The following is a 22,057-nucleotide window of genomic DNA, read 5'->3' as shown; positions in this document are numbered from 1 at the left end:
AAAAGACGTCCTGAAGAAATTGTTACGTGTATGTCCACGCATCGCAACCATTTTTGTCCTACTTCATCCGTAGAAAAACCAAATAATAGAAGAACCATTAGAATGCTTATAGATGATCCAGTTCGTAAATAATATTGTCCCTGTTTTTTTTATTTGAATCTTTTAGAAAACAAATTGTACAACTTCGTTTTCCTTTAATTTCATGATTTTATTCCAAAATCCATTTAAATCTAAAAAAAAACAGTCTTTTATGGGCTCATGTAGTGTATAATTATTTTGGTACGATATATAATAATAATAATCATCGACTATCATAGTTGAATTAATAGTATAATATTGATTTGAGCTATAAAACTTTAAACTTTATATTTTTCTCAAATTACGAACATGTTATGTACATTAACTCTATTATAAACATGTATCAGACCAAGGTATTTTACATTTCATTTGATTTTGGTTACAGGATAGCACTATGCAGCCGTACACCAAAGACATTAATAACTACACATTAATTTCAAAGGTGATAGTGCAACATCAGTTTTTAACACTTTTCAACTTATGGAGATAATTAATGTACTTTTTGAGAGACTCATTGTTTTATTTCGTTATTAGTATAGAGTATATAGGATGATATTGTATAAATTAGTAGTAGTACCTAAAGTTACAATTTAATACCATGCTAACCAATCTTGCAATTTTAAAGTTATATTTTTATTTCTTATTAGAGATTTTAAAATATTATTTACTTTAACAGAAATAGAAATATAATTTATTTTAAACCAGAATAGAAAAATAATATTTCAGAGGTGAGAGTAAAATTAGCTTTAAACTTCATCCTTGAAAAATGAAGTAGAAATAAATAGAATGGCAAAATAAATTAATTAAGATAAATAGAAGGAACTGAATTGAATAAGATTTTTCTAATTTGTATTACATTTGACATAATACGTGAATATGAAAAATGCGAACACTATATACATACATGTGCAATATTATAACAGTACCTTTTCAAAATATGTAAATCTTATTCTTTCCTTTCATCTTCAGATTTATGACAGCATCGGAGTATCTTTCGGTTTTGAGCAAAGTTCATCCCGTGAATGACGTGAGCCTGCCAGACTTACATCCTTCTTCAGGAGAAATTAGTTGATGGAGAATGTGAACCTAGTGTTTCATATCGCGGCCACTGTGAAATTGAACGAACCGTTGAACGTGGCTACTAATATAAATACAACAAGTATTGCACTCATAATCCAATTGTGCAAGGAACTGCACTATTTATGGGATCATCTATGAGCCTCTGAAATCGTTGTTCTATCATTTGGTTTTTCTTCGAATAAGGATAAAGATGGCGACGATGCTTGAACACACACGCCTCAGTTTCTCCAAATTCTTTTGCCTATGAAACCCGTCTCACCAAGATTTCAGTATTGGCGTAGAATTTTTCTATGGAATTCGCCTTATTCAGTTTTTCACTGACATTGCTTTCCTCAATTTTTATGTTCATTGTATTTATGTTGTAAGATCTTCAGCCGCAGTAACTTTAATCTTGTAAATAAAATCTTGAATCGGAATATTGGAAAGTGAAGAATACGAGTCTTTTACTTTTTATTTTTGTGGTAAACGACATAATTTTGATGGTGTTGAATATCATTGTTGTTGAAACATTATAGACAAAATTTTTTTGTACAGAATAGACTATGAAATAATAGACAGCAATAATTTTTCTGCAATATCATTGGAATATAAATACAGAATCGAATAACATAACTTAGTAGTGCATTCCTGCAACATTGAAACATTCGATTTCAACTTTGGGCGCTTATACTTTTATTGAATTGTGTTGAAGGTCCCCAAACAAAAGAAACAAATCTCCTTATTCATTAAATGAGAAATTCATTTCTATGATAACTTGTTCATAAAATTACTCAATGTTCTCTATTAGAAAGATCTTTTGGAATACTAATGGAAATATTGAGTAACTTCTTACTAACATTGTTATTATTTGAATTTTTTATTATTGTACGTATGCCAAATACCTACATTTTACAATAGAAGCTCTTTTTGCAAAAGAATTCGTACAAAAATGTTCATGTTCATGGAAGTAAAAGAAATTAATATTCTTTAGAGAAATGAACGATAAGCTAATAATTTCTGTCCTTTATACAAAGAATTCTTCTTGGTTCGGAACAACATTACTGTGCCACTACTTGATTCGTTCAAGGCATCTCCGATGTCACTATTTTGTGCAAATTGATATTATATAATTTCGAATTCACGGATTTATCTGATTATTCTCTATAAAATAATACCGACTTATATGTCGAAAATACATCGATTTTCTTTTTAATTTTGTGGATCATATCAAGAAGAAGCAAAAATATATGCATACTGCTATGTTAATGTTTTCTCTGTCCTACGCGATAAGCTTATATAAGTGTCGGCATGAGAATGTTGAACGTTCTTGCGCTCTGAATCATGACATAATTTACATTTCCGTTGGACATTTTATATCAGAGCTCAGTGGCATTGCGTAGGTCAAGGCGGTCGCTTGTCTGTCATATTTCTTGTCCTCTAGAAACGGCTGGTATCGACCGTTTTATCGATGATTTATTTAATTATTTTTATTTTATCATGAACTGCAGTAGAGCAATTAAACGTGTCATCCTTTGAATCTGACTGATTCGAGCGAACTAGTTTGTTATAATATAACAGGCTCGCGGGCGGCTGCAGCAGAAACGCTGCAATTTTTCTCGAACAAACATTATAATATCTTCAATGAATCGGAATCTTTACAATTTTCGCGACGAAAAAAAACGTTACAATTTTCAACGAAGAAAAATTTTCTATAATTTCAACGAGTAATTAACACGTAGAAAATTTACGTAGTTTTTCGCGAAGTAATGTAGTCTCGTTTACAAGTAAAATTCATCATTATCGGTTAGATAAGACAGCTTCGCTGTTCATTATTGCGCAGATAAACACATTTTTGAATACTCAGATGCCACACTCGATGGCTTGTACATCCACGAGTAAGACGCAACGAAAAGAATACGAAATAACTTGTAGTTAGTTAAACGCGAATCACCCACGAGATAATGATCAAAAAATTTATTTTGTGTTGCGTGTTGTTAATAGTCATCATACAAATTTAAGGCAAAGTGAAACAAATGAAGTTTTAATCTCTGTAAGTAAATTTTATTGGTAATTATGTTCACTTTTTCGCTATCCCTAGTCAGATTTTATTTTTAATTTTTGAAACGATAGTTATAAAAAACATTATTTACATAGAAATTATTGAAACTATTATTATAGAAATCTTTTATGACATAATAGTTATTTTAAAATTTTAATTAATTTAATTAATTTTATATATTTCTATGTATTTATTTTTATTCTTGGACTAACTGAAGCCACGCATACGTATACATATGTCACGTGACATGGAAGTATTCATATAATTCGTAGTTGAAGTTAATACGAAATGAATGCGAGATGAATGCATACTGAAATGAATGGAAGCATTTTTTTAGTAAGAGCGGGATACATAGCCGAAACTTACAAAGTTGTCACACAAGATGTACATCTTGCAACTGGATAGAACCGCAGGATAAAAGAAATGGCCTGTGTCTGTGAATAAAACGCCTGTATTACTTCTTCATGGACTTCCAGAATGCTCTGTTACGTGGCGGGAGGTCCGGAAGTTGATTTAGATATTGCCAAAATAAACGACGTGTCCATTTTCTTTCTTGAAAGATGTTGGACAAAAGAATGTTTAAAATTGGTATTCGTCTCTGCATAATATTAATTATTAACATTAATTATTAATTTGGTGCTTTCTTATCAATTTTTTATTCTGGAATATATGTTATATCCCTTCATTGCTCTTGTTAAATATAATCTCATTTTGTTAAATTCCTCCGCTACTTTTCTTTTTAAATTGACACTGCTGATTTCGATAAAAAAAAAGCCGCAGAATAATTGATCAATTATTTCTCTCAAATTTTAGGCTATATATTAGCAGACCAGGGATACGACGTATGGCTGGGCAATGTACGCGGCAACAGATACTAGCGGAAGCATTTGAACCTGACCACTTCAGACCCAGAATTTTGGATGTACGGTCGGAATAGTTCTTTATCAAGATTTATCCCCAAATTTATTTTGACAGTAACTAATCCGTTTGTACAGTTGGCATGAAATCGGAATATACAATCTCCCTACGATGATCGATCGCATTATCGAGCAAACAGGGCAGAAGAAGATCTTTATTGTAACACAGCCAGAGCGGTAGCGTATTTTTTGTGATGACTAGCGAACGGCCAAAGTATCAAGAGAAAGTTATTGCTCTTTCTGCTTTAGTCCCAGCAGTCTTCGCATGTAGAACAGAAAATATCACTCTAATGCATATGTTTGTGATAGTGGTTACCATAGATAGTTATATATTGTGGAGTGAATATACATAATGTTTGTATGGAGGGATGAGTGTGACGAGTGTGCATATGATTGTGGTGTGGTGTGATCTGAGTGTTTGATATATTTCATGGTAGAAAAAAGAACGAATGAGAGAGTTGTATGCGTAAACAATTGAGAGCGAGCATGGTGACGAGAAACAGTCGTGATGGAAAAGATCCCAAAACTCGAAGCATGAAAGACGAGAAGACAAGAGTGAATAGATAGAGAATGAATCAATGAGAATTAAACATTGTACGTGTTTCATAATTTATATTAAATCTATCAATAATCAGTGTGTTTGTTAATCGATCCACTAAGAAATGGTAGCAGAGCGTGGTTACTAATAACGTTTTCAAAAAATATTCGTGAAAATGAAGAAAAAGGTACAAAGATAGTCGATGCGTGGAATATCGCGAGCGTTGAACCGCTTGATGATTCAAACTACTTTGTATGAAAGAAAAAATAGAAGGAATCCTACGATCGAAACGATTGTGGAAAAAGTGATTGGAGTAAAACCGTTGGAAAAACCAATTGTAGAAGAGGCAAATTATGAAGAAAAGCTAAAAAATTGGGATGAGTGGGATGATAACAATTACGCAACTAGGACCATTATGATTAATACAATGAATAAGGCACAATTACTAAGGTATAATAGCATAAATAGTGCCGATAAATTATGGTCAAAAATCATGCAAGATATGGTTGCCGAAACAGAAGAATTGAAACAAGATCACTTTATGAACTTTCTTCGAATATCAAGATGGCGAAAGACGAAACAATTGATGCTTTTATAAACAAGGCAGAAGCCTTAAAGAACCAATGTATGCAACTTGGAAGAGACGTTGAGGAATATGAATTAAAAATGTATATATTACGAGGGATTCGATCAGAATATGATCCTAACGTGAGAGTATTCGAATCACAGAGGAATATATCAGTGAGTGATATAAGATTCGCGTTAAAACAGGAGGAATTCAGAAAAATAAAGAGGAAGAAAGAAAAAACGAGCAAAAAATACGAAGCAGTGAGGAAAGTAAAAGAGGGAGCTAGAACTGATGGTAATTGCTACAACTATGGCATCAAAGGGCACTTGGCAGCTGATTGTAACGGAAGAAAAAAATGCTTAAACTGTCAGGGATTTAATCACATTGCGGGGAATTGTCGTGAATGGAATAGAAACGCTCCACCAATGAGAAGAGGACCAGGAGAAAATTTTCAGGGTAGATCACGCGGGCGAAATGCGAGACAACATTGTGGAAGGATTGAATCCACGTTGAACACGCGTGAAGAAGCGGTGCTGAGAGTAAGCGAAATTCCAAAAAGGGACAAATTATATGAGATACGTGAAATGGATGAAAATGATATGCATGTATGTGATGCATATGCAGTGATAATTACCGTGTATGGCTGTTAGATTCAGGGTCTACGAGTCACATGACTTACGATGAATTAATATGTGATAATTTTGTTCAAGAAAAAAGGCGAATTAGTATGGCAGACAAGAAAGGAAAGGTATTAACCTCGAAGGGAATTGGTAATGTCATTGTGAGACAAGCTTCTAGAAATAATAATGTAAAATTGAAGAATGTATTGTGTGTGCCAGAGCTAAATTCGAATTTACTTTCAGTTGCGAAGATAACTGATCATGGGTATAATGTAAATTTCAGTAAGTACGGAGCGATAGTGTATAGTAAGTCGAACGGAATTCATGACAGTGGTAGAGAGCAAGATGCATATTATGTAAGGACATTCATAAATCACGAGAAGACTGCGGCAATGTCAACGAATGATGATATATGGCACAAACGATTAGAACATGCAAATAAAGACATCATAGAAGAAATGAGAAAAAAAAATCTGGCTTTAGGTATGGAAAGTAGGTGGAAAAGGGTATGTGAATCATGCGTGGAAGGAAGCATCTAAGAAGTCACATCCGCGACATGATGCGAAGAGAACAATGCGTATTATGGAACTGTGGCATACGGACTTGATAGGTCCAATCAAACCCTCATCGTATGGTAAGAAAAAGTACATACTAAGTATAATCGATGTTTTTTCGAGAATGATGTTTATACAGCTACTAGAGGATAAAAGTAACGCAGCTGAAGAATTAAAAAGAATAATAATATTAAAAGATAATCAGACGGAGCAACGATTGAAGAGAATTAGGTTAGACAACGGTGGAGAATATCTCGGAAGAAACTTGAAAAATTGGTTTGATTCGAAAGAAATTAAACACGAGCTAAGTCTTCCAATGACTCCTGAATGTAATGGAATTGCTGAAGGAGCGAATAAAACGATCATTGAAACGAGCAGAACAATTTTGGCTGATTCTAAATTGAACTGAATTGAAATTTAAGTTTCGGGAAGAAGCAACGAATACAGCAATATACATTCGAAATCAGGTAAAATCGCGAGTACATGAAAAAACACCATACGAGATCTGGTACGAGAAACAACCTAACATAAAGCACATGAGACGATTTGGTTGCATTCCCTATTTACTAAAGAAAGGAGGGAATAAAAAGAAATTTAACGACATAAAAACAATAAAAGGTATCTTTATGGGATATAACGAAAATAATACTTATCGGATATACATACCAGAAACAAAACACATAAAGTGCGACTGCGATGTAAGATTTGATGAAAAAAAAAAAAAAAAAAAAGAATGGATCGGACTTGCTACGCTACGGAGAAGGTAATAATGATAAAAATGAATAACCAATTGCCATAAGTTTAGATGTCGAGGATGTCGATGAAGACGATAACGAAGTTACTGGAGAGGAAATTGGAGAAGAGAGAGAATTAAGAATTGAGTTGGACAACGACGAATGAATCAGTGAAGAAGAAGATAGCGACTATGAAGATGCGAGGATTGAATTTCTCAACAATGAAGATACTAGAGAAGAGGAAAACAATGAAAATCAAGAAGTAAATATAGAGCAAGAAGAACCGACAAGTAGAAGAGTAGGAAGACAAAAAATCTAACGAAGGAAGCGATAAATAAGGTAAATAAGTATCTAAGAAAACAAGAACAAGAAAACTTGAATGAAACGTGAGAAGATCTACGAGGATAAGAAACCAGAGGGCAATGAGAAGTGTCGATGAAAAAACCCCTACTACAATAACAGAAGCAAAACAGTCACCTGAATGGGACAAATGGAGAGAAGCAATGAAGAGTGAATTAGAATCGTTGCGAAGACATCAGGTATGGGATTTGGTGAATCGACCCAAAAATAAAAAGGTAATAAAATGCAAATGGATTTTTAACGTAAAAGAAAATTTTGAAACAATGGAACGAAAGTACAAAGCACGACTCGTTGCATTGGGTTGGGTAGCATTGTGTCCAATGACCGGATTTGATTACGAGGAGACATTCTCACCAACAATTAGGATGGAAACGATACGATTGATGTTCAAATATGTGCAGAAAATAAAAGGAAAATCAAAATTTTGTGAGAACTGCATTTTTACACGGTACATTGAATGAAGAATTGTACATGGAGATACCTGATGGTATCGAAAGAAAAAATGGACAAACGTTTGTAAACTCAAAAAGAGTATTTATGGGCTCAAGCAAGCAAGTAGGTGTTGGAATAAATATGTAACTAATATTTTTTTGCAGATTGGATTGAAACAATGTGTCCATGAGCCTTGTCCATTCTATATAAGAGAAGAGAACAATTTTTTATACTGCGAGATGCATGTAAACGATATGACGGTAGTTAGCAGTACAAATTTTTTTGAAGAAAAATGTATAAATAAATTAATAGAATACGTGAAATTGAAGAATCTTGGGGCAGGTAAGCAAGTATTAGGTATGGAGTTGAATTATAAAAAGAAGAAATTAATCGTTAGTCAGAAGAATTATATAAAACGATTGCTGAATGTGTATGGGATGAATGATTGCAATGTGGTAAGTTCACCAATTGATGCGATGAAATATTGATATTCGCTATAGCACACATTGAGGGTAGGGAAATACATACTGATATTTGAAAAGCATATAATATTTTTTCAAAGAATTGACGCGTCTATAAAATTACTAACCATAACGATCGTTTTGTGGCCAAAGATAAGACGTGAAGAATAAAAGTAACATAGCATTCAGCTAAGAACATTTTTAAATCAAGGAATATGCCAAAAGAAATGTGTAGGGATATTTGAGACTTATGGCGTTGTAAATGCAAAAAATTTAACAGAGATCCATTTGAAGATCTTACCATTTGTTTTTTCCGTTTTAACAATATTTTGCATTTTCGGTAAGTGATTGTCATTTTTGCCAAAAAAATATTTATTCGTATTGAGCACGTTAAATGCCGTATCATATATACTACAAGTTTGAGTAGGCGGACAATTATAGGTGCTGTACAGTATAATAACTTTTATTTATATCAAGTTTTACATATTGTATAACAATGTTCTCTGTAAACCGATTAGCTTAAACCAAACGGCGAATGTATCATCGAGTACTACTACTTCTTATGTAAAAATGAGTTATTTGCAAGTTAATTTTTCCCATATTTTATGCTTTTAATACGCATTAAATATATTAATTTTTAATTGTTTTATCGAACATACTAAAAATTCTTTACGTATTCCTTCTTACAAATTTTCTATTATATACTGTGTCATTGCTGCTTGTGATATATGTTCTGACCTTCAACATATGTATGTGCTAGCGCGAGAATATTAAAATTTCTTGCGCTTTGAATCATGATCTAATTTATATTTCCGTTGGAGATTCTTTTGAATATTTCCTCTTAACATTTACTAGATCAAGTCTCAGAAGCATCACGCAAGTAAAAACGGTCACTGATCCGCGAAGCTGTTATGTTTAGTGCCCTCTAGAAACGGTTGGTATCAATCACTTTGTCGATGCTTTAATTTCACCGTTTTTAGGTGGTGTACAATAGAGCAATTAAACAGCACGTCTTTCAAATCTGGTTGGCTAGATCGAACTAGTCGTTTCAAAAGAAAGCTCGCGAGCGGATGCGTCTCAGGATCGTTACAACATTCACGTCGTACAGAAACGTTACAAATTTCAACGAAGAAGAATCTCTATAGTTTTTCATCGAATCAGAATCTCGAAAGTTTTCATTACTTAAGGAACTTTTACATTTTATCAATCGCAAGGTAAAGCCGTCTCATTTACAAGTAAAATTCATCAGTTGGTTGTATAAGACAAGTTTATAGTCCATAGTGCTGTCAAGTTAAACACATCTTTGAATATTCAGAACCAACACTCGATCATACAAACAGTACAGCCTTTGCTAATTCCTAAATAAAAATATAATCTTTAGTCAATTGTTCCATTCTTCCAATTTCTGGATTATAGTGATTCCATTCTTCTAATTCCTGGATAAAGGTCCACACACAGAAATATACATATAGACATAAATATACATAATCTGAAACAGAAGTAAATACAGAAAAGTAAAAGATATTCCTAAGTACATTTTAAGTGTTTCATCTTCACATTTCATATCAACTTTATTATAATAATATATTCATTTTATTCAAATCTTTTCCTTTCATTTATTTTTTTCCATTTAATTCATTTTCCAAAAATGGATTCTTTATTTTATTTTCCAAAAATGGATTCTGCTTAAGTAGCTTAATTGTTACGATAAATAATACTTAGCATCTTTAATATGGAACAAAATAAAACTTTGATATCTTGAGATTAATTGGTAATTACCATAATTTAAAATTACTGCCATGTAATAGGTATACCTTTACTGTATACCAGTAAACAATAATGAATTAATCGTTCAGAAGCTACATTGGTTAATTCTGTAAATTGAAAGTTGAAGAAAGTTAATGTTGATATATGTATATGTGTATACTGAAGTCAACATAAAGCTTACTATTAAACTCTTTGGTACATATAGCGGGTTCTAGGCCAAGAAATATCTAGGATAAAAAATGTTTAGCGAAATCGTTTCCTAATAAAATGTAATCGATGTATATAACATATATGTATGTATACATTTTTGTACCTAAGAAAGAAATGTTTTAAATCCCAATCAAAAGCAAAAAAATGATATTATTTCATCTGTGATTGTCGACGTTAACGATCAATAGTATACAACGCATTTGATGTGTGCCAAAGGTTTATTAGCATTAGCATTATATGTTAAAGAAACTTGGAAGTGCGGTCGTTGTTTTGAGATTTTATAATTAATCATAAACTTATGGAATAAAATTACGGAAATAATAGAATTTCCTATTCGCAATATTATTTAAAATTGAAAACATAGCTCGATGTAAAAATTAGTTCACATTAAAGAAGGAAATCGGTTACTTTTTATTGTTCGTAACACTACATATTACTAATAAAACTAACGTTATATTTTATTGTTAGTAAGAGGTACTCGTTCGCTACGTTTCACACGTGATGCTTTCCATGTAAATGGAAATCATACAAAGTGATTTATGTTTGCGAAAATGAAAAAATTAATAATTTTGGAGGAATTTCATTCATCATAGGTATTTCATTCATCGTTGTTGTCTATTACATATGGACATATGTATTCGTTTTCTTGGTTCTGTAAGAGTAACATTATCATCACTCAAAGCATCTGTCTTGTTATTTTGTGCGACTTGCTTTAATTGACACATATCTCCGACTGTATTTTACTGAAAATTAACTCGTATCATTTTATTCAGCAATTACGAAAGAACATGGACAGAACCATACAACTATAAATAGAATTGGTAAAAAGAAAGTATGCAACTGTAGATCGTGTAAAAAATGTGCTGTGTAAAATGGGATCCAGATGTGGAACGATTGAGGTTATATACCGTGGTTCCCAAATTGTCTTTCGGAAATGCAGGATTTATAACATATTTCTGGCTATTGCGTGCAAAATAAAGAAAATGGCACATTTTCACTCTTTAACATTCTAAAAATCCTAACTTACCTTTACATTGTATTACAAATTTGACCGACGAACATGAAATGCATTTTTCTATGCATCCTGAATAGAAACTGACATTTGCTTTGACCAACGTTAAAGGAAGTATATGAAATATATACATATCGTTTGAGACAGCGGAATTATAAATATCTAATGAAATATGTTACGTAAGTAAATATGCTACGATGTTCATTACTATGCCTGGATTTGTAACGTACAAATGCAAGTGCTAGAACAAGTAATATACAAGATGGAAAGAAAAATTTGTCCATCAGATGAATTCTATATTTCCGTTTTGATGGAAAAACATGTAAAGAACCTGTCGCAAAATTGACCTTGATCTTGAATTTCAAGTGGTAGTGGTAGCGATAATGCAAGTCGGGTAATGCAACCAAATCGATGCATATTCATAGCATCCGTATAGAGAATTTACTAGTGAAGAAAGTGCTTTATGAGAATTGCTTTCGTATGATCACATCTTATTTCATTCTTCATTGTTCGGAATGAAAATAACAAGTGAAAATAATAAGTAAGTAGAATTTGTCTGTGGTAAAAATTTAATTCCGTATTCTACTACTTTTAAAGGGGGAAAAAAAAAGATCATATAGTCACGTAGATGCGAAAACTCTTATTTTCCGAAATGTAGACATTTCTCATTTATACGAAAAATTCAGAAAAATAACTGTCAGATGTGAAATTTCAAGCAGAGTTATGTTTTTTATATTACCTTTTTCTTTCCATAGTGGCAGCAGAATAGAATACCAAGTTGGTTACTAGAATTCTAATTTCAGAAAAATTAGTTATAATTCACGAAAATTTTGCTTTATCAATGGTGGAAAGTGAGTTACTTTTTAATTAATAAAAGACTGTCTTCAAATACTTGATGAACAATCAAAATCGGAGAGAAGCAATTTTAAAATAAGAAAATTTGTATTATTTATTTATTTGTTTGTATGTAAACAAATTCAAATAATTTGTTCACAAATAAACAGATTAATTTGTTACGCGGTATAAAAGTTGCCCCTGTAAAATATTCCGTTGTAAGGAATCTTTGGAAAAGTTTTCCCACCCGTGAAATAAAATGGAATTTCTTTATCTTCGTCAGGAACGTTTTTCCCAACTTCTAAGAAGTTCTAACTAAATAAGCCGTAATAGTATAATAAACTTATGAAGTCCTTGACGGACAATCTTCACTAACAATTAAAATTTTTGGTTTCTTTGTACAGAAGACGTCTCAAACAGAAACAATATCGACACTTAACACCCGTCAGAAATGATTACCGTACTTCATGAATTTTATTACGGTTACGATTGAAGGTCAAGAATCTCTCGGATCTCTACGAATGTCTCGGGATCTTGCGAAGATCATGTTGACGTATTTACCTGGGTAAATTTTTCGGTCTACAAATGACCGAAAAATGAGAGTTTATCGATACGAATTCATTGTTCAGAATTACCAATCAGCTTCAACCATTATAACAAGTAACCGATCGACGTAGCCCAAGCCAGTTCTTTTTCTACAATCTCGCCGACAATCAATCGTCGTAACACAGCATTCCTTTCAATCTCGCAATCCGTCAACTGTCGCCACTATCATCCAAATATATCACTCGATCACAATAGCATCGTCGAAATCCAGTTTAAATGCGAAATTCAACCTACTATCCTTACTCTCATATATATTCGTAAGGAACTGAACGGACTGAGTGGAAAGCAACATTGAATTCACGCAGATCACGTCGTAACATTATTAATTTGAAAGTAACGATGAGCAAATTAAAAATTTCGGAATATCATCTCGAAACGGAATTATATTTGCATGGAAACGGCATTTTCTAAAGAGAATATAAGGAAAAAATGAATTCTAATGACATTTGACACGTGTCTGCTTTTTCCTCTCCTCTATCTCGCTTGTAACATTGATCTTTACACGATTAATTCGTGCCGTTACGTCAAGGTGCTTAATTATGTTTAAAGTGTTTTGTCTCAGTTTGTGACGGAGACTACAATTGAATAAACTAAATCCTACGTGGATGCTATTAAAGCCGAATTTTATCTAGTTAAAGATCAAGACATAATCATGTTTGCAGTAAACGATATCACTGCTAAAGTATATGCTTGTGCCGTAAAAAAATAGTAAGATCTGAGACAAAAAAATACATTTCTAGAATTTAGAATAAAAATTGGTAACGATAATAATGGTGAAACAGATACAAGGCTCATGATTTTGCAAACTAAATGCATCATCCTTTCTCATCTCTCTCCAACAATTTCGAATAGAACAAAAAAAAATTGAGAATAACTATTATGTCAAATCCTCGAACGATAGAGGTTCATATTTTAAGCTTTAAATGTAAATACAGTTTAAAAGATAACATCGACTATCTGACTCATTTATTATTGTTACTGTTTATTATTGTTAAGCAGTTGAACCGCTTGAACAGCTTGAACCAAATTGAACTGCTCCCTAAGTAAGGAAGAGAGGTCACAGAACTTAGAAATGCTCACGTAACTTCGAAATAAATGACAGTAACGTATTAGCAGGCGATGCTGCTGCTATGACTAATTAAACATTAACGTTTTGCATACATCCTCAGGACACAGAATAAGTAAATAGAAAAATGATACCGAAACAGATGTAATATTAATCATAATTCATAGTAAAGATCTCCGCTTTCAGAGATTCCTAAGAGCAGTTCAATGTACTTCGAAGGAATTAAATTTTGTAGGCAATAATTTTACAAGGTAATTCCCGATAATTCGACAACGTATATTTTATTGTTAAATTGACGACTGGCTCGGACGTGCGATATCGGCGATGTTCTGCAGAAGGAATGCCACCTAGCTTCATGCTCTAGTTCGAGAACTCTTCTCGGTCCAACCCTCGTCCGGATACCCTAGCTCGGTTTATATGCATCGGTTATAAACATCAGACATCGGAATCGGCCCATGGTCCTTAACTTCGGGTGGCCTCTTCTACGAAATAGGCGAGGAAGTGTTCCCACGCCTGGTTAACGTTCGCTCACAATTTGAATAACTGTGATTGTTTAGCTGTTAGACTAAAAGATATAAGTTAGACTAAAAGAGAAACAAGGGAAAAGAAATAAAATGTCCCATGTCATCTAATGTTAGTCCGAGAAGTATATCCTAAATAAGAAAATTATATCCCGCTGATAAATTTTTCCTCCGTCGTGGAGGAGAGCCATATTAGCTTTTCAATCAATCGATTTCCTCATCATGAGTGACTGGTTTCCAGCATCTGCAACGGTCCATATCGCTAGTATAAACATTATCTTTAAAAGTATTTTGTCAATCAGTGATAGCACATTCACTCTTTGTTACTCTGAGCAGCAAAGGCAATAAACTTTCCATCAGTTTTGATCTATATTTCAATTTTATGCTGTCCATTATTTAAAAAAAATTTTCATATTTGTACGTCGATCCAAACATTCAACGTAATCTTAAATCCGAATCAATAGTTGGATACTCGTTGGATACTCGTTTGGACATAGTGATTTAAAATGCTCTGTTTCGTACTCATTCCAAGTAGTAACACTTCGTGAAAGATTTTATAAATTTATTACAATTTGTACTTGGATACTAATATACTTTTTAAATACTTTTTCGAATTTTGTCTAGTTTCATGATACAATTTTTGTCTTAAACGCTTCAATAAAATGCGAAATCAATCGAAAGACATTGACAGAGTAATTTATTTTTATAACTTTTTAAACTAAAATATATAGTATATTCTTGTTGCTTTAGAAGAAGACTGCCTTGTCTGATGACAAGATACCTCAATAATTAGAAAAATCGCTTGGCAGGTAAAATCTCTGCTGTTTATATTACAGTGCAGTGTACGGTCTGAACGACCGAATATTCCTTTTCCTTTTTCCTCATAAATGCAAATAGAAAATTAATTATTTCATTATGATAATACATATAAGAAACATTCACACAAAATACACATATGAAGAAATCTGAAAACATTTTTACGTAAAAGAATATTCATGCTGTTGTCTGTTAGACAGTTGAGTCGAGTCTACTTTTTCACTTGGCAGGCAATTCCTATAGCTACTGATTTATTTTCATCGAAGTTAAACGCTTTTTTTCAAAGATATAAGAACGCATTGTACACCTATTTCGTTTTTTAAACGATGAACAGATCAGAGACCACTAAATATCTTTGAAGAAGAATTTGTTGGATTCCGTGTAATGGACTCAACACGCTTACAATTTAGAAAAGTTTATTCCCTTACAGTCGTGGTCGTGTATGAAATAGAATGATATACAATGATTTAGAATGTCTTAGAATATGATGAATGTCTAATGCTTTTAACGACATAGAATTTCTCTATAATGATTTAGAATGTTTAATGTTGTTAGCGATATAGAATGTCTCTATGATGATTTAGAATGTTTTATGAGTAGGAATGTCTTTAAAGCATGTCCTTATATATATTTAGTTATCATCGTGAAGTGGATGGGGAAGGAGCATAGATGACCAACTATTGGATCTTGCCCTTATGACTAACTATTCACAGTCCACTTTTATGTGGAATGTTGCTAGCTTATTGTCAGTATTTGCATAGATTCAATACTGTCCGGGTTGGTCATCCAACAAATTTCTTTGTACTGAAATCGATCTCTCGTATTTTGGTCGGCAAGATGAGAGGGAAAAATAATAAAATCGATTAATTAACATTTGAATAATGTCATGCCATAGTACACTACATTTTCAAGATTTTTATCTTTTCGCTGTCTTAACGTTGATCTCCAAATGATTGTCACCTGAATTATAATTGATGTTACATCTAAAACGCATTTTCATGCTGACGTGTGCGAAACATTAATTTTTCATTAATGACTGTAATGGCGTAGTCTTCTGTTGTATCACTTTCACATATTTAGGAGTAATTTGGGAGTAAGTGTTGGTGCGCAGCAATATGATCCTTCTTGACTGCGATGATAAAGACTTTAAAACTAATAGCAAATGACTCAGATATTCTTTGTTGTCTTCCTAATACATAGCTTTCTAAAATATGAGACTGTTGAGAATTGCAGTTTTCAGAAATGATACTTTGGACCAAAGTCACACGTCACTTCCTTTAATTATATCTTCGTTATATTCGGAATTCTTGGAGAGGTATTGAAAGACGATATTTTAAGTTAGCAGACATGAATTTTCCATCTACTTAAACATTGTTAAATGTTATTGATTTGTATTTAGAATTCTAAAAGTATATCCCATTGCTTTAGGTATTACTATGTTTTATGCTGCAAATCGATAGTTTTTGACAGTCATATCATCTACTGCAAGCAAAATTATAACTTTGCTAGAGTAAAACTCGAATTTAATAACATTCGCGTAGAATTTAGTTAATTCTGATGAAGTAGAATAACTATTCGTATTAGCCTCTGTACACACAGATCTCATTTATTCGATAATCTTTCGTCGAATGAATAGCAGACGAGTGAATTGCTATACAATACCTATCTCCCAAGTTATATTTCGCATACGAAAAAGAAACACTATAAATATAACTGAACGCGAATATAAGGTCGTAACTGATTAATTAAATATGTGAAGATCATTGTTAATAGAAGATAGAGTAAAGAATAAACAGATACTTTTCGAAAGTTAATAGAATCCATTTTCTTCTTATTTTTTTGTTAAAAAAAGCAGTTGATCTTAAAAATAAATTCTGTTCCGAAGACATTTAGTATGCTCGTCGTCACATTCAAATCAATTTTTATTAATAAATTTTATTAATAAATAATTAATAATTTGAATTTGTTTGCACGTGTCGCTGAAGGAAAAATGAAATAGGAAATCCAGTAATAATACAAAAAATATAATAAATTAAATTAAGTTATATTTTTGTAAACGAATTTTGCACAGTCGCTTATTTAACTTGGCAAATATATAAAAATACCTATAAGATTTCATAAAATCTTATAATACATATTATTTTTTGCAAACTATTTCTGTGTCGTGCAAAGTTCAAAAAAATACTAATTGTAAGTACATTCCGAGAATATAATTTTATACTTCAGTTAACCGTTAATGAGTGTTCATCACTGCACATCCATTTTAAACTAAATAATTAACAAGATCAAATAAATGAAGTAAAATGTCTTATTGTTGGATCGTGGTTAATGATAGAATAATGAAAATACATTGTTTGAAACATACCGCGCCGAGTGTAACTGGTAAAATTTTAGACAATAATCTAAATTCAGTTGTTCATGTAATAGTATTCATATTTGTTCACGGAAAATAAAATTTAAACGTGAAAATTAACTTCAGAAAGTAAACATTATATAATACAACAGCAGATGTTTGATTTGTATGTAGTAGGTATCAACGACTTAACAAGATGACAACCTAATCAGTTGTGTGAACTATCCATGAACAGCACTAAATTCTAAATCGACAACGACAGTTGATAACGACAACTAAATGAGACGTATAATAAAAGAGAATGTTATGAATAAAATAACTTCACAAATTGTTGGAAAATTAATACCATTTTGTCAGAGAATGATTAATTTTTGAATCATGGTTTCTGTGAGATTTTCATTCCACCTGACGAATAGAATACAGAACTGCAGGAAAAAAATTTGTTCTTCAAATTCATGATCAAGATCATTTCTTTTAGCAAATCTCCACTGATTCAAAGATGTGGGATTACGCTATGATAGTCATGACACTTCTTTTTTTATTATACACTCTATACTTCGACATAGTAATGTGTATGTGTATGACATTGCAGTTTCACTTGCACACCCAATACAGATTCAAGGATAACAATAAATATATACAAGCATATATACAATTAAAACATACTTCATTGCATATTTATATTTTCCTGATTTTTGATCGTATTCACAATTTTTTGTTTTTCTTGTGATCGTAACTGCTCAAGGCGAATATTACGTTTCTTTCAGAACACATAAAAGAATTAAAGAATTTTAAGAATTAAGAAGAATTAAGAATTAAAAAATTTTAAAGTCAGTAATATAAATATATTATTTAGAATTGTAGTTTCTTAGTTATTTTAGTTTCTTACAATCTTAGTCCGTACCACTCAACGAAACATTATCATTCAGCCAGTAACATGTTATAAACTGCGCACTTCCGAAAGATAATTTGCAAGAAAAATATTGAAGTAAATTAAATTTTACAGCATGTAGCAGGTGGAAGGAATCTTTGCTTAATATCTGTTGTGTCCGTAAAAAACGTGAATCTACCTAAATGATAGTTAATATTTAACGTACGGATTTGTTTTCTTTCTATCTTTCTCCAATTCTGGACACTTTCGAGAGAATTAAAGCAAAAAAAAACATATAACATTTCAAAACACGTTCATTAAATAAGCATCATTTTTAATAAAATTTTTGAAGATTATTTCCAGTGTATCCAAAGAACGAAGAAAAATAATAGATATGCTTCGGAAATGTTATGGGCGGTAAGTGCAACGTGTTTCCTCTGAATTATAAAACCATGTTCTCTACGCTACTCCTTTGCACATTCATATTGACTGCACGTTCTCACTATCATTACCATAACCGGTATAATTAACACCGCTACTACTGACATTACCAAAGTGAAATCAGCATATTTATGTATGTAAACTACAAAATTGCAAATACGGACAGTTCTGATGAAATGAAACAGATCAAAAATTATTCGTCGCAGGATTTATTTAGGCAAGTTTCAAAATTAATTCATACCCCATAAAATGACATATATATTGTGATATATAGACCAATATTAACTATGTCAATGTGTCATTGTTACCATTTTCATCCTAGTTACTGCTACATCGAGTACATCGTTTTTTCGATAATTGGAAACAATTTGAATAGGTAATAGCTTCTTCTGGCCTACTTGAATTTATTTCATTCAATTCATATCTGACTTTAACATGCAAGTAATCAATTTGGAAACTAATGCGGCAGGTGTTAGACTGTTGCGAAAACAGAGTTTAGTGTCGCGTTTGATGGTGTTAAGGATGTCATGTATTCTGGAATGAAGAACAAAGATATAAGCCCGAAGATGGAGTGTGATTAAACTTATACCGTGGTTCTCAAAGTCTCTCGAAAGTAGTTAGAGTGCACATTTTTCCGGCTACTTCATGCGATACAGGTAGATAAACTGAAATTCTTGTAGTGGCCTAGAGTCCCTCGAGTACGAGTTTCGAACACCGACTTGTACAAGCCCCAAGTGGCTGTGCGTCTAGCGCTGAAGTTTAGCGATATTCGATGTTAAGCAAACAGAGTGCGGAACAACCCGCTAGGATGGGTGGCCCGTCCAGCCTAGCGAGTAGTTATAACAACAACAAACGTTTGAGGTAAAGGTCGCTGCCATCAGCCCCACTGATGAGTCTAAGCAGCGACTCAGAGACGAAACGCGCGCACCACCTTTCCTTACCTTCCTCACTTCCTGCATTACCTTCACTCATACTTTCGCATTCCTTCATCCTCGCATCAACTCACTTTCAAACCCTTCATTCTAAATAGCATTTTAGATCTAAAATTTTTAATTTTCCAAGTTTCCACAACGTTCGTATTTTAAATTTTATTAATGAAGACTTCTTGCGATTTCTTATGCATATGGAATAGGATGGAGCATTTGTTTTGACTGATTACAGTCACAAGAAAAATGAAAGATGTGCATGTGATTCAAAGTCATGGAAGTATAAATGGGCAATGACGTATGTCACATAAGTAAATATGCTGGTATTTATAGTACTGCAGTATTAACGTATTATAGATTTTTATACTATATTTCCATGCGTGCAAGTTCAAGTCAAGGACGTATGTGTGTATACTTCTATGTGCAAGTTCTGTATGTATGAAAAGAAAATACGTCACACCTCTTACATTCTGATACTACCATGAAACAAAAATGACTTAGATCACGAATATCGATGTCCAACTTTTTATCCTTGCATCATATTCTATACGATGTAGAACTTCAACAGACATCAGTCATTAGTGACGTCAAAGAATATTAATTACAAATAATTATATAACCTGGAATGAATAAAGCAGCAAAAACGAATGATTTCCATTACAGAACGTTCACGATGCTAGATGATGTGTAAAAGGATAATCACTTTCTGTTACATTAATTTGAAATACACACACGTATGTTCAAAGTTGGTTCACTTCAGAGTCACGATATTGTACAAAATTCAATCAAGTAAGAAATATTGGTAATGTACATTAAGTATGATATTGACTTTTAGATTTAATAATTTAATAAAATGAATTTGACATGAAAAATACGTCTTGACGTGATAAAAAAGATATTATTTCAAAATATAAACTAGACCTTCATTAAGAACTCGTCAAAGTCAAACAATTGTGAATTAAAATCTTTCGTATTTTTCATACTTACAGAATTAATAACGTGTAGACTTAAAGCAGCCATATTTTGTATATTTTTAATCCATTATTGTCCTGGTAAACGATAATTGATTGTTATTTAATTCGTTGTTTTTTAGTATAAGAATAATACCAGAGTACATACAGGATGTATCATTTTCGAAATGGAAATATTTCTTAAAATGGAAAAAAATTAGGATTTTAATACAAATTTTTTAATACAGAGGGCGTATTATGCGATGTTGGTGATACTTTTCTAAATAGTAAAGATTTGAATTTGATCTTTCTAATTATATTACATAATTTCGAATTCACTGATTCATCTGTGTATTCTCAATAAGAGAGTACCGATTTATCTGTCAAAAATATCAAATGTCATCGATTTTTGTAATATTTTCTTTATAATTTTCTGGAACTTATCAAGGATAGGGAAAATATATGCGTACTGCTATGTTAATGGTTCCTCTATCTTTTAGGTGATAAACTTACATATATATGTGCTTTATATAAGCAAATATACACATGAATGTTAGCGTAAGAATATTGAGCTCTGAATCATGGCCTAGTTTATATTTCTGTTGGACATTTTTTTGAATGTTTATCAGATCAGAGATCAGAAGCATCGCGTAGGTTAAGAGAGTCGCCTGTTTGTCATATTTATTGTCCTCTAGAAAACGGTTGGCATCGATCGTTTAATCGATGATTTATTTCACCAATTTTAGATGAGCTACAATAGAGTAATTTAGTTTTTAAGTTTTCAGTTTGAGAAGTCTTGGAGTTCGTCAAGGTGTGCTCGAATATACGTTGTTGCGTTTCTGTGACTCCATGTTGAGGCGAAAACGGCGGTGTCGTCTCTGTATACAACTAAGTGAGAATTTTAGGGTGTTGGGAATGTCGTTTCTGTATATAAATAATGAAGCGCAGCGGGGTGAGGAACCTCGCAGTACTCTAGCAGTGACGCTTTTGGCAGTTGAGGGAGTGCCGTTTACTGAAACGTACAAAATCCTATTTTACAGGTAACTGGCTATCAATCCGAGCAGCGGGCGTAGAGTAGTTATTCTTTGCACTTTAACAATGAGGGCATTGTGCCAAACTGAATTGAAGGCTTTTTCTAGGTCTAGGAGGATAAAATGAGTTAACCTGTTTTTGTTTATCTGTAAGGTGATATGTTCTAGCTGCTGAATGCATGAATGATTTATAACCAAACTGCTGCGAGATGATTATGTTACTGTTATTAACATGGGTTTATATGTGGATGAGGATAATTTTTTCAAATAATT

At 32.4% G+C, this 22,057-nt stretch overlaps 1 protein-coding gene and 1 long non-coding RNA gene across 3 annotated transcripts; one reads left to right on the top strand and one right to left on the bottom strand.

Annotated features, from left to right (window-relative positions):
* Positions 1 to 1,324: 1,324 nt before the first annotated feature.
* LOC122538173 lies at positions 1,325 to 19,181 on the bottom strand. The gene is made up of 3 exons (XR_006308802.1): positions 19,119 to 19,181; positions 13,300 to 13,305; positions 1,325 to 1,541 (listed from the first exon to the last, which is right to left on the bottom strand). It is a non-coding gene; the product is annotated as an uncharacterized LOC122538173 (long non-coding RNA).
* LOC122538172 lies at positions 4,185 to 7,157 on the top strand. 2 transcript variants are annotated; one of them, XM_043672015.1, is made up of 3 exons: positions 4,185 to 5,396; positions 5,915 to 5,981; positions 6,081 to 7,157. In XM_043672015.1, the coding sequence occupies exons 1-3, from the start codon at positions 5,132 to 5,134 to the stop codon at positions 6,376 to 6,378; spliced, it is 630 nt and encodes a 209-aa protein (XP_043527950.1). In that variant the 5' UTR covers positions 4,185 to 5,131; the 3' UTR covers positions 6,379 to 7,157. The 2 variants fall into 2 exon arrangements, with proteins under 2 accessions (XP_043527950.1, XP_043527949.1); XM_043672014.1 differs by having other exon boundaries at positions 5,915 to 7,157.
* Positions 19,182 to 22,057: the final 2,876 nt, after the last annotated feature.

This window comes from Frieseomelitta varia, unplaced genomic scaffold, assembly GCF_011392965.1.
Source record: "Frieseomelitta varia isolate USP_RPSP 00005682 unplaced genomic scaffold, Fvar_1.2 scaffold_968, whole genome shotgun sequence".
Lineage (NCBI taxonomy): Eukaryota > Metazoa > Arthropoda > Insecta > Hymenoptera > Apidae > Frieseomelitta > Frieseomelitta varia.
This window is presented reverse-complemented; position numbering and strand designations above follow the sequence as displayed.

Coding starts and splice junctions, on each gene's coding strand:
- LOC122538172 (XM_043672014.1), top strand. CDS start 5,132: ATGGTCAAAAATCATGCAAGATATGGTTGCCGAAACAGAAGAATTGAA. Junction 5,397..5,914: donor ACAGAGGAATATATCAGTGA/GTGATATAAGAT, acceptor AATTAATATGTG/ATAATTTTGTTCAAGAAAAA.